Raw genomic sequence first — 14,349 nt, forward strand, 5'->3', positions numbered from 1 at the left:
CCAAAAGCATTGCTGAAAATGCATGAATGTGAAAAATCTGAAATGTCAAATGCATCAAACCTGAACTGCTGAAAATCCTGGAAGCTGAAAAACCTTGAAGCTTAGCTGAACTGTGAAACCGTCAAAATTGGAAGCTGAAGTGCATTACATAAAGAAGCTAAGAACTTAAATACATTGCTACAAAAGCTGGAAGATAAACTGTTACACTGTAATGATGGAATGTATTGCTAAAAAGATTGGAAGCTGAAAAACCTGGAAGCTTAGCTGAAATATGAAACTGGCAGAATTGGAAGCTGAACTGCATTGCCTAAAGAGGCTAAAAACTTAAATACATTGCTACAAAAGCCAGAAGATAAACTGTAATACTGTCAAAGCTGTAACGGAATAAATGATGGAATATATTTCTAAAAAGCTTGTAGGCTGGAAAACCTGGAAGCTTAACTGAAATGTGAAACTGGCAGAATTGGAACTGCATTACCTAAAGAAGCTAAGAACTTAAATACTTTTAAACTTTTCAACCTGAGTAGTTTAAGCCTTGAAATGAGCCTTGACCTTGAAAGATGAACAATAGAGTAATACTGTCAAAGCTGAAAGATGGAATAAATGATGGAACGGATAGTTTAAAAGCTTGGAAGACTGTCAGGGACAGTACAGTGACCTCTGGGCAATCTCTATGCACCCAACGGTGAAGACCATGTGTCTCTAGCCCACGTGGGCTTAGTTCTTTGGTCTATGGTGTGGATAGTGGCATTGTGGAAAGACTCCGCCCCCTTGGTCACCATTGGTCAGGGGCAGTGCATTGACCTCCGGGCAATCTCCTTGGTGAAGACCGTGTGTCTCTAGCTCACTCGGGCTGAGTTGTGGGGTCTGTGGTGTAGATAGTGGCGTGGTGGCGAGACTCCGCCTCCTTGGGTCACAACCTGTCGGGGACAGTACAGTGACCTCTTGGCAATCTCCATGCACCCACCCGTGAAGATCATGTGTCTCTAGCCCACTCGGGCTGGGTTGTGGTGTCCGTGGCGTGGTGGCGAGACTCCGCCCCCTCAGGTCAGAGCTGGTCGAGGACAGTGTACCCCTCTCCGCGCCACCTACCCGCCTTCAGACACTGTGTGTCTCTAGCCACCTCAGAGGCTGTGTTGTGAGGTCCGTGGCATTGATAGTGGCGTGATGCGAGACTCCGCCCCCTCGGGTCAGAGCCAGTCGAGTGCAGTGCACTGAAATCCGGGCCATCTCCGTGCACCCACCAGTGAAGACTGTGTGTCTGTAGCTCACTCAGGGTCTTAGTTGTGGTGTCTGTGGCGTGGAGGCGAGACTCTGCCCCCTCGAGTCAGAGCCGGTCGTGGACAGTGTAGAACGCACCGGGTTACCCACCTGCCTTCACCAGTGAAGATCGTGTGTCTCTAGCCACCTCAGAGGTTGTGTTGTGAGGTATGTGGCGTGGTAGTGGCGTGATGGCGAGACTCCGCCCCCTCGGGTCAGAGCAGGTCGCGGGCAGTGCAGTGACATCCGGGCAATCTCCCTATACCCACCAGTTAAGACTGTGTGTCTGTAGCTCACTCAGGGTCTTAGTTGTGGTGTCTGTGGCGTGGATAGTGGCATGGTGGCGAGACTCCGCCCCCTTGGGTCATAGCCGGTCTTGGACAGTGTAGGCCGTGCCGGGCTACCCACCTGCCTTCACCAGTGAAGACCGTGTGTCTCTAGCCACCTCAGAAGCTGTGTTGTGAGGTCTGTGGCGTGTTAGTGGCGTGATGGCGAGACTCCGCCCCCTCCGGTCAGAGCAGATCGGCGGCAGTGCACTGACATCCGGGCAATCTCCATGCACCCACTAGTGAAGACCGTGTGTCCGTAGCTCACTCAGGGTCTTAGTTGTGGGGACAGTGGCGTGGTGACGAGACTCCTCCCCATCGGGTCAGAGCCGGTCGAGGACAGTCTACTGCTCCCCGGGCCACCCACATGCACCCAACCGTGAAAACTGCATCTTTAGCCAACTCAGGGTCTGAGATGTGGGGACAGTGGTGTGGATAGTGGCGTGGTGGCGAGACTCCGCCCCCTCAGGTCAGAGGTTGTTGGGGGCAGAGAGCCTGCGCGTGTCCCCAAATTCAAATCTCAACTGACACTGTGAGCATCCTCTCATTCACTTCAATGGAAAGGCATGCCGGCTTCAGACAGCTCTCTCTCAAAAAGTATAAAGGTCACAGCTTAGATATTGACACCATAGGAATCCTGAGAAAATGCAGAACATTTTAGGCTATGATATGTCCGTGTATCTTAAAAACTGTAGCCATGGCGACGAGTTAGAAAAAGGGTAAAAATGCAAAATGAGCAGCTCAAAAGTCAGTGTGGGCCCATATGTTTCAATGGAGAGCGCAGTTGCCGAACAAATTGTCATACAGAGAAAACTATAAGTCACACGGCTTAGATACTTACATTGTACGAATCAGCACAGTTGTGTGAACGTTTTAATGTCGAATATGTGTATGAGCTGTTAAAACTGTAGGAGCGACAGCAGTTTACAAAACATGTAGATGTTTTCAAAATACGAACTGCTACACTCTAGAAACTGAACATTCCACACATTCACTTCAATCTTAAAAAGGGTCCAAAACAAACTTAAATTACATAAAAACTATAAGGATTTAAAAAAAATCTGAATGGATCCTATACTCAGCTAAAGGTCCTGAACATTTTAAACTTTGAAGGAGGTTTCTAGCACAAAAAATGAAGGAGGAGATAGGTTTCAAAGCTGACAAGGGGTTTCAGGGTCTGCCATAGACTTCTATTGTAAATTTATTTTGAGAAAAGCTGAATATTTTGAAAAGTATGAAAGATATAAAAAATCTGAAAGATATGCCATAAAGACCTTAACAAGCTGAACATTTTGATAGTTGAATGGTTTCTGTAGCTCAAAGTATGAAGGAGTTGAAGGCTGAAGAAGTTTTCAAAACTCCCCCATTGACTTCCATTCAAAAAAAAAGTTGAAAAAGCTGAATATTTTAAAAAGTATTAAAGGTATTAAAAATCTGAAAGAGGTCCCATCGTGTCCTTAACAAGCTGAACATTTTGATAGTTGAATGGTTTCTGTAGCTTAAAGTATGAAGGAGCTACAGAGAGCCAAAAAACGTACGGAAGTGGAATAATAACTAGAAAATTGCATTTCCTGCAGAAAATGCATGTGAATGCTGAGCAGCTGAATGGAATAGCAAAAGCATTGCTGAAAATGCATGAATGTGAAAAAATCTGAAATGTCAAATGCATCACACCTGAACAGCTGAAAATCCTGGAAGCTGAAAATCCTGAAAGCTGAAAAGCCTGGAAGCTGAAACCTTGAAGCTTAGCTGAACTGTGAAACTGGCAGAATTGGAAGCTGAAGTGCATTACATAAAGAAGCTAAGAACTTAAATACATTGATACAAAAGCTGGAAGATAAACTGTTACACTGTAATGATGGAATGTATTGCTCAAAAGATTGGAAGCTGAAAAACCTGGAAGCTGAAATGTGAAACTGGCAGAATTGGAAGCGGAATTGCATTGCCTAAAGAAGCTAAAAACTTAAATACATTGCTACAAAAGCTGGAAGATAAACTCTAATACTGTCAAAGCTGGAACATGGAATAAATGATGGAATATATTGCTAAAAAGCTTGTAGGCTGGAAAACCTGGAAGCTTAGCTGAAATGTGAAACTGGCAGAATTGGAACTGCATTACCTAAAGAAGCTAAGAACTTAAATACTTTTAAACTTTCAACCTGAGTAGTTTAAGCCGTGAACTGAGCCTTTAGCTTGAAAGATGAGCAATAGAGTAATACTGTCAAAGCTGAAAGATGGAATAAGTGATGGCATGTATAGCTTAAAAGCTTGGAAGCCTGTCGGGGACAGTACAGTGATCTCTGGGCAATCTCTATGCACCAGATGGTGAACACCGTGTGTCTCTAGCCCACATGGGCTGAGTTCTGTGGTCCATGGCGTGGATAGTGGCGTGGTGGAAAGACTCCACCCCCTCGAGTGAGAGCCGGTCCGGGGCAGTGCATTGACCTCTGCGCAATCTCCTTGCACCCACTGTTGAAGCCCGTTTGTCTCTAGCTCACTCAGAGGCTGAGTTGTGGGGTCTGTGGCGTGGATAGTGGCGAGGTGGCAAGACTCCGCCTCCTTGGGTCACAACCCGTCGGGGACAGTACAGTGACCTCTTGGCAATCTCCATGCACCCTCCAGCGAAGACCATGTGTCTCTAGCCACCTCAGAGGCTGTGTTGTGAGGTCCGTGGCGTGGTAGTGGCGTGGTGGCGAGACTCCGCCGCCTTGGGTCAGAGCCGCTCATGGAAAGTATAGGCCACACCGGGCTACCCACCTGCCTTCACCAGTTAAGACCGTGTGTCTCTAGCCACCTCAGAGGCTGTGTTGTGAGGTTGGTGGCATGGATAGTGGCGTGATAGCGAGACTCCGCTCCCTCCGGTCAGAGCAGGTTGGGGGCAGTGCAGTGACGTCCGGGCAATCTCCCTGTACCCACCAGTGAAGACCGTGTGTCTGTAGCTCACTCAGGGTCTTAGTTGTGGTGTTTGTGGCGTGGATAGTGGCGTGGTGGCGAGACTCCGCCCCCTTGAGTCAGAGCCAGTCGTGGACACTGTAGGCCGTGCCGGGCTACCCACCTGCCTTCACCAGTGAAGGCTGTGTGTCTCTAGCCACCTCAGAGGCTGTGTTGTGAAGTCCATGGCGTGGATAGTGGCGTGATGGCGAGACTCTGCCCCCTCCGGTCAGAGCAGGTCGGGGGCAGTGCACTGACATCAGGGCCATCTCCATGCACCCACCAGTGAAGACTGTGTGTCTGTAGCTCACTCAGGGGCTGAGATGTGGGGACAGTGGCGTGGATAGTGGCGTGGTGACGAGACTCCGCTCCCTCGAGTCACAGGCAGTTGTGGACAGTGTAGGCCGCACCGGGCTACCCACCTGCCTTCACCAGTGAAGACCATGTGTCTCTAGCCACCTCAGAGGCTGTGTTGTGAGGTCCGAGGCGTGGTAGTGGCGTGGTGGCGAGACTCCGCCCTCTCGGGTCAGAGCCGGTCGGGGGCAGTGCACTGAAATCCGGGCAATCTCCCTGCACCCACCAGTGAAGACTGTGTGTCTGTAGCTCACTCAGGGTCTTAGTTGTGGTGTCTGTGGCCTGCTAGTGGCGTGGTGACGAGACTCCGCCCCATCGGGTCAGAGCCGGTCGATGACAGTCTACTGCTCCACGGGCCACCCACATGCACCCAACCATGTAAACTGCATCTTTAGCCAACTCAGGGTCTGAGATGTTGGGACGGTGGCGTGGATAGTAGCGTGGTGGCGAGACTCCGCCCCCTCAGGTCAGAGGTTGTGGGGGGCAGGTCAGTGATTGCCAGGCCATCCCCATGCACCCCTCATTTGAGACCATGTGTCTATAGCCCACTCCGGGGCCGAGCAGTAGCTGTAGAGGTTGTATGGAAGTTGAGGTTAGAAGCAGTAGCAGTGAAAAGCAGTAGGTGTTTGTTATAAGTACTGCTAGCACTACACTCAAAAATAGATTAGACCACTCATCATAACTCATAGTTTTATTGAGTTAAATAGCTGAAAGAGGAGAAAAGATATTAATATGAGTTTGCAGCCTGAAAAAGTGTCATTCTAAATATTTCTTTGAATATAAGGAAGGAAGGAAGGAAGGAAGGAAGGATGGATGGAAGATAGGAAGGAAGGAAGGAAGGAAGGATGGAAGGAAGGAATATGAATGCTACCACAGTAGTCATAAAAGGGTGCCTGTACAGAGAGCCTGCGCGTGTCCCCAAATTCAAATCTCAACTGACACTGTGAGCATCCTCTCATTCACTTCAATGGAAAGGCATGCTGGCTTCAGACAGCTCTCTCTCAAAAAGTATAATGGCTACAGCTTAGCTATTGACACCGTAGGAATCCTGACAACTTGCTGAACATTTCTATGTATAATTGTCCATGTAGGTTAAAAACTGTAGGCATGGTGACGAGTTAGAAAAAGGGTAAAAATGCAAAATGAGCAGCTCAAAAGTTAGAGGGTGGGCCGAACAAATCGTCATAAAGAGAAAACTATAAGGCACACGGCTTAGATACTTACATTATACGAATCAGCACAGTTTTGTGAACGTTTTAATGTAGAATATGTGTATGAGCTGTTTAAACTGTAGCAGCAACAGCATCCTTGCTTGCAGCATTCACACTAATAATAAAGAACTGGATAACAATAGTGTGAATGCATGCAGCATTCACACTAATAAAGAACTGGATAACAATAGTGTGAATGCTTGCAGCATTCACACTAATAAAGAACTGGATAACAATAGTGTGAATGCTTGCAGCATTCACACTAATAAAGAACTGGATAACAATAGTGTGAATGCTGAATCAACTTCTACAAGCTAGCCCACCTAATAAGTAAGAAAGAAATAGTGGGAATATCACAAGTTGGGCTAGCTTGCAAGCTAGCCCACCTAATAATAATAAAGAAAGAAAGAAAGAAATAGTGGGAATATCACAAATTGGGCTAGCTTTTACAAGCTTCTACACTTCCGAATACGAATAATTAGCTGTCAAATACAAATAGTGGGCGCCCGGCACACCCCTACTAAGTACACTCTGTCTCTTTCTCTCTCTCTTCCCTCCACCTCGTCTTTCTCTGCCCCCTCCCTCCCTCTCTCTCTCACCTCCCCCAGGCCCATGTGTTTTGTGAAGCAGCTGGAGGTGCCCCAGTTTGGCCAGTACCGGCCCAGCATGGTGCCCAGTACGCCCCGCGCCAACCTGGCCAGAGAGCTGGAGAAGTACTCCAAGGTGTCCTTCGACTACGCCAGCTTCGACGTGCAGGTGTTCGGGAAGCGCATGCTGGCTCCAAAGATGGCCGCCAGCGAAACATCACCCAAAGCCTTCAAAAGTACGTTTTCATTAGACAATACCATTTACAAATACACAACAAATAAATACATGGACAATATCAACACATACACACTTGTGTAAATATAATGTTTAGCATACAGTACAGGATAGTATAATATGTATAACATGATATAGTGTGATTATCAAGCAGTACTACCAGGATCCTACCTCTTAAAATACTTATTGTATTTATATTTTGCTATTCTTGCACTTTGCCTTCAGCACTAGATTATGCTCTTAGTCACTTGTTTTAGAAAGGAGATGCACTTCTGGTGAGTAGTAGAACACTGACTTCCTACGTTAAATGCAATTATTGTAAGTCACTTTAGATAAAAGCGTCTGTTATATCACTGTAATGTAATGTTATTATATATATAATTACATTGTAATACCACTGGCTCTTTCTTTATCCCCCCCAGCAGCTAAACAATCGTTCCCCAAGTCCTCCTCCCCCAGTCTCAGCCTGCATGGTGGCTATGGCAACAAGAGCTCCTCCTCCTCGTCTGCCTACGACTACTCCCATGATGCAGAGGCCGCTCACATGGCCGCCACCGCCATCCTCAACCTGTCCACACGCTGCTGGGAACACCCTGAGAACCTGAGCACCAAGAACCTCCCCCTGGCCAGCAAGGTAGCTTAACATACCTCAACACCTTCAGCTGACCAGCAAGGTCAACTAAACACACGTCAACACCATTCACCTGACCAGCAAGGTACCTTAACACAGCTCAACACCTGCACACCAGAAAGGTACCTAAACACACCCCAGAAGACAGACAATTGACAGAGAGGAGGGCTGGAGAGAGAGAGAGAGAGAGAGAGAGAAGGGCAGAGGGCCAGAGAGGGTTCCTCTGTCGGTCCTAATCAGCCCTGCCAGCACACAGCCAACCACGGAGCGAATCAGCGCCACGGCGTGATTACATCACCCAACGCCACTTTCGCTCCCAGGGAGGAGGAGGAGTGTGCTGGTGGGATGCAGTTGAATATTTTCTCCCCCCCAGCCTCCTCTTTCCATCGCTCCATCCTCTTCACCATGTTATTGAATCTGGCCAGCAGCCAGTTCTCTGGGCTACTCCTCCAGCAGGTATCGCCTTTCATTATCAGACAAACACTTTTCTCTCTCTTCCTCTCTTTCTCTCTCTCATCCTCTCTCCTGCTCTCTCTCTCTCTCTCTCTCTCTCTTGCTGTCTCTCAACCACAGTCTTTCACTCTCTTCCTCTTTTTTTAAGTCACCTCTGTATCTCTCCTCCCTCCCTCTCTCCTCTCCCCCTGAACACACAAGGCGTAATTGGAGCACAACTTTCCCCCATATTGTGATTGTGAGACGCGTTCTCCATGGTGCAGTGAGAGACTGCTTGATCATGTTTCCCTCTCCTGATGTGAGGTGTAGGGGATCAAAAGGGAAGATTAATGGCAGCATGCGTGAGTTATAGAGTTGGCGTTCTGGGATGAGTTTCCATCGCTGGTCTCTTTATCAGCCTTTTATATCAGTAATCTGTAGACGGGATTCTCATAAGACCCTGGATCTCTTCAGTCTGGCAACAGTAGAAACTCTGGGTGCCGGAGATAGAAATCCAGCGTGCCCAAAGTATCTGGAAACACCCCGCTGTCTGGCGCCGTAACTGTGGCCGTTCCCCCCTCTGCTCTCCCTCTAGAACCTAGACATCGAGGTGGACGAGAACGGAACGCTGGACCTGAGCATGAAGAAGCCCATCAAGCGCGAGAGCAGTGTGTCCAGCCCCGGGGTGCGCTCACCTGACCCCTCCTCCTCCTCCTCCCTCCACCCCGGCGTGACCTCGCCCCGCCTAGGCCACGCCTACAAGCAGGAGGAGTGGGAGGGGCCTCTGGACTACACCAAGCCCAACCGGCAGCGGGAGGAGGACATGGAGGAGGTCAGTATACCGGTCTCATCCAGCCCTGTTTATCTGATGCTGCAGAATACTGAAACAGCCAAGAGATACATTTATGTGTGTGCGTGTGTGTGTGTGTGTGCGTGTGTGTGTGTGTGCGTGTGTGTGTGTGCATGTGTGTGTGTGCGTGTGTGTGTGCGTCGTCAGATGGAGCACACAGGCCAATCGTACGCCTCGTCCGACCCCGAGGACTGCGATATGATTGGTCAGGACGGCCCAGATGACAGGAAGTACCCAGGGGAGGTCAGCTCCCCCAACTACAAGGTCAAGTTCCAGGCCAAGGACGGAAAGAAGGACCTGCTGCTGTGAGTGACACACACACACACACACACATAAACACACACACAAACGTACACACAAACGCACACACAAACACACACACGCACACACACACACAAACACACACAAACATATTACAGTCATTACATTGCAGTCATTAAGTAGACGCTTTTATCCAAAGCAACTTAAAACTAGGGCTGCGAGCTGTGTCCAGTACTGAGAGAAACTTCCTGTCACCAGTAGGTGGCGCTCTAAGCGTGACTCAATACCGATGCATAGATGTGTTCAGGACGGTACCTTGATGAAGCGTGATTTTTTTATTTTTTAAAATTTGTATTAGACCTTTATTTAACCAGGTTAGCTTATTGAGATACAGAATCTCTTTTTCAAAAGCAACCTGGTCAAGAGGTGATAAATGTTGTAAATCGGACAATGTATATAAGAGTAATGATGACTTCCTGCTTGACCTGTAGGCGGTGCTATAAGTATGACTCAATGCTGACACACAGATGTGTTCAGGATGCCACATGTATCCGATTTGTCCAATATTTCTCACGCTTCATGAAGGTTCTGTCCTGAACACATCTATGTGTCAGTATTGCGTCATACTTATAGCGCCTATTGGTGAAACAGGAAGTTCCTTTCAGTACTGGACACCGAAATAGCACACCCTTTAACGGCACCACACCCCGACACGCGTGGGGTGCGAGGGCCTGCTCACTGCTGCTCGCAGCCCTAGTTAGGGCCCGAGCACTGGCGGTGCGAGGCCCTATTGAAATTCGAAGGATTATTAGGGCCCGAGCACTGGCGGTGCGAGGCCCTATTGAAACTCGAAGGATTATTATTAGGGCCCGAGCACTGGCGGTGCGAGGCCCTATTGAAATTGTAAGGATTATTAGGGCCCGAGCACTGGCGGTGTGAGGCCCTATTGAAACTCGAAGGATTATTATTCTCCTTCTCCTTCTTCTCCTTCTTCTCCCCAAACAAATGCCTTTTTGGTGGCCTAAACATCGATGAAAACGGATGAAACTTTGCAGATACATCAGGCCCGGTGAAAATCGGATATTTCATTGGTGACGGAAATGGGCGTGGCAAAACGGCTCAAGAGCGCCCCCTGGAAAGTTTAAAATGGCGAGCCCGACCTTTCAGTTTGATGTAGGCGAACGAAATTCGGTGGGCATATGTATTTCATCGAGCCACACTAAAATGTCTCTTGGAGCTATACCCAACATGCAACAGGAAGTCCGCCATTTTGCTCTTAATGTGCCATTTTCCCCTTGTTTTGACCATTTCCATGCCTCGTACTTCGACGAACTCCTCCTACAGATTTCATCCGATCAACTTTATATCGGGTCAGCTTCATCTTAAGACCTTTGTGATCAAAAGTTATCAAAAAAATTGAGTTTTCACCACACACCCTTGCCGTGGCGCCCCGCTAAAGTTTGACATTTCGCCATAAAACACGAAGTCCTCATAACTCCTCCATACATTATCCAATTTGTCCGATATATCTCACGCTTCATGACGGTTCTGTCCTGAACACATCTATGTGTCAGTATTGCGTCATACTTATAGCGCCACCTATTGGTGAAACAGGAAGTCCTCATAACTCCTCCATACATTATCCAATTTGTCCGATATATCTCACTCTTCATGACGGTTCTGTCCTGAACACATCTATGTGTCAGTATTGCGTCATACTTATAGCGCCACCTATTGGTGAAACAGGAAGTCCTCATAACTCCTCCATAAATTATCCGATTTGTCCGATATATCTCACGCTTCATGACGGTTCTGTCCTGAACACATCTATGTGTCAGTATTGCGTCATACTTATAGCGCCACCTATTGGTGAAACAGGAAGTCCTCATGACTCCTACATATATTGTCCGATTTGCACCAAATTGCTAACGATTCATGAAGGTCGCATTCTGAACACATCTATGCGTCAGTATTGAGTCACACTTACAGCGCCACCTACTGGTGAAAGAGGAAGTACTCATAACTCCTACATACGTTATCCGATTTACTCCATATTGCTCATGCTTGATGAAGGTCGCATCCTGAACACATCTGTGCGTCAGCATTGAGTCATACTTATAGCGCCGCCTACAGGTCAAGCAGGAAGTCATCATAAGTCCTACATACATTTTCCGATTTACACATCATTTCTCATGCTTCATCAAGGTACCGTCCTGAACACATCTATGCGTCGGTATTGAGTCACGCTTAGAGCGCCACCTACTGGTGACCGGAAGTTTCTCTCAGTACTGGACACCGAAATAGCACACCCTTTAACGGCGCCGCACCCCGACACGCGTGGAGTGCGAGGGCCCGCTCAATGCTGCTCGCAGCCCTAGTTAGGGCCCGAGCACTGGCGGTGCGAGGCCCTATTGAAACTCGAAGGATTATTATTCTCCTTCTCCTTCTTCTCCTTCTCCTTTACTCCAAACAAATGCCTTTTAGGCGGCCTGAACATCGATGAAAACGGATGAAACTTTGCAGATACGTCAGTCCCGGTGAAAAATTTGATAATTCATGGGTGACGGAAATGGGCGTGGCAAAACGGCTCAAGAGCGCCCCCTGGAAAGTTTAAAATGGCGAGCCCCACCTTTCAGTTTGATGTAGGCTAACGAAATTCGGTGGGCATATGTATTTCATCGAGCCACACTTAAATGTCTCTTGGAGCTATACCCAACATGCAACAGGAAGTCCGCCATTTTGCTCTTAATGTGCCATTTTGTCCTTGTTTTGACCATTTCCATGCCTCGTACTTCGACGAACTCCTCCTACAGATTTCATCCGATCAACTTCATATCGGGTCAGCTTCATCTTAAGACCTTTGTGATCAAAAGTTATCAAAAAAATTGAGTTTTCACCAAACACCCTTGCCGTGGCGCCCCGCCAAAGTTTGACATTTCGCCATAAAACACGAAGTCCTCATAACTCCTCCATACATTATCCAATTTGTCCAATATATCTCACGCTTCATGACGGTTCTGTCCTGAACACATCTATGTGTCAGTATTGCGTCATACTTATAGCGCCACCTATTGGTGAAACAGGAAGTCCTCATAACTCCTCCATACATTATCCGATTTGTCCGATATGTCTCACGCTTCATGACAGTTCTGTCATGAACACATCTATGTGTCAGTATTGCGTCATACTTATAGCGCCACCTATTGGTGAAAAAGGAAGTCCTCATAACTCCTCCATACATTATCCAATTTGTCCGATATAGCTCACGCTTCATGACGGTTCTGTCCTGAACACATCTATGTGTCAGTATTGCGTCATACTTATAGCGCCACCTATTGGTGAAACAGTACGTCCTCATAACTCCTCCATACATTATCCGATTTGTCCGATATGTCTCACGCTTCATGACAGTTCTGTCCTGAACACATCTATGTGTCAGTATTGCGTCATACTTATAGCGCCACCTATTGGTGAAACAGTACGTCCTCATAACTCCTCCATACATTATCCGATTTGTCCGATATGTCTCACGCTTCATGACAGTTCTGTCCTGAACACATCTATGTGTCAGTATTGCGTCATACTTATAGCGCCACCTATTGGTGAAACAGTACGTCCTCATAACTCCTCCATACATTATCCGATTTGTCTGATATGTCTCACGCTTCACGACAGTTCTGTCCTGAACACATCTATGTGTCAGTATTGCGTCATACTTATAGCGCCACCTATTGGTGAACCAGTACGTCCTCATAACTCCTCCATACATTATCCGATTTGTCCGATATATCTCACGCTTCATGAAGTTTCTGTCCTGAACACATCTATGTGTCAGTATTGCGTCATACTTATAGCGCCACCTATTGGTGAAACAGGAAGTCCTCATAACTCCTCCATACATTATCCAATTTGTCCGATATAGCTCACGCTTCATGACGGTTCTGTCCTGAACACATCTATGTGTCAGTATTGCGTCATACGTATAGCGCCACCTATTGGTGAAACAGGAAGTCCTCATAAGTCCTGCATACATCATCCGATTTGCACCAAATTGCTGATGCTTCATAAAGGTGGCCTTCTGAACCCATCTATGTGTCGGTATTGAGTCACACTTACAGCGCCACCTACTGGTGAAACAGGAAGTCCTCATAACTCCTACATACGTTATCCGATTTACTCAACATTTCTCACGCTTCATCAAGGTACCGTCCTGAACACATCTATGCTTCGGTATTGAGTCACGCCTAGAGCGCCACCTACTGGTGACAGGAAGTTTCTCTCAGTACTGCACACCGAAATAGCACAGCCTTGAACGGCGCCACACCCCGACCCGCGTGGGGTGCGAGGGCCCGCTCACTGCTGCTCGCAGCACTAGTTATTATTATTATTCTCCTCCCCAAACAAATGCCTTTTTGGCGGCCTAAACATCGATGAAAACGGATGAAACTTTGCAGATACGTCAGTCCCGGTGAAAAATTTGATAATTCATGGGTGACGGAAATGGGTGTGGCAAAACGGCTCAAGAGCGCCGCCTGGAAAAATTAAAATGGCGAGCCCCACCTTTCAGTTTGATGTAGGCGAACGAAAATCGGTGGGCATAAGTAGTTCATCGAGACACACTAAAATGTCTCTTGGACCTATACCCAACATCGAACAGGTTATAACAGTTATAGCGCCACCTATTGGTAAAACAGGAAGTCCTCATAACTCCTACATACATTATCCGATTCGTGCGATATATCTCACGCTTCATGACGGTTCTGTCCTGAACACATCTATGTGTCAGTATTGCATCATACTTATAGCGCCACCTATTGGTGAAACAGGAAGTCCTCATAACTACTACATACATTATCCAATTTGTCCGATATATCTCACGCTTCATGACAGTTCTGTCCTGAACACATCTATGTGTCAGTATTGCATCATACTTATAGCGCCACCTATTGGTGAAACAGGAAGTCCCCATAACTCCTCCATACATTATCGGATTTGTCCGATATATCTCACGCTTCATGACGGTTCTGTCCTGAACACATCTATGTGTCAGTATTGCGTCATACTTATAGCGCCACCTATTGGTGAAATAGGAAGTCCTCATAACTCCTCCATACATTATCCCATTTGTCCGATATATCTCACGCTTCATGACGGTTCGGTCCTGAACAGATCTATGTTTCAGTATTGCGTCATACTTATAGCGCCACCTATTGGTGAAACAGGAAGTCCTCATAACTCCTACACACATTATCAGATTTGCACCAAATTACT

General features: G+C 47.3%; 1 protein-coding gene across 1 annotated transcript in view; it reads left to right on the forward strand.

The window, feature by feature from the left end:
* myt1b (myelin transcription factor 1b) overlaps positions 1 to 14,349 on the forward strand; it is a gene marked incomplete at both ends in the record, with an annotated part of 58,461 nt that overhangs the window by 37,273 nt on the left and 6,839 nt on the right. The window contains 4 exons of the mRNA XM_084436078.1: positions 6,691 to 6,905; positions 7,330 to 7,538; positions 8,563 to 8,799; positions 8,965 to 9,122. Coding sequence (XP_084292204.1) covers positions 6,691 to 6,905; positions 7,330 to 7,538; positions 8,563 to 8,799; positions 8,965 to 9,122 — 819 coding nt within the window. The remainder of the gene's footprint in view (positions 1 to 6,690; positions 6,906 to 7,329; positions 7,539 to 8,562; positions 8,800 to 8,964; positions 9,123 to 14,349) is intronic.

This window comes from Borostomias antarcticus (assembly GCF_949987555.1).
Source record: "Borostomias antarcticus genome assembly, chromosome: 3".
In the NCBI taxonomy this organism is placed as follows: domain Eukaryota; kingdom Metazoa; phylum Chordata; class Actinopteri; order Stomiiformes; family Stomiidae; genus Borostomias; species Borostomias antarcticus.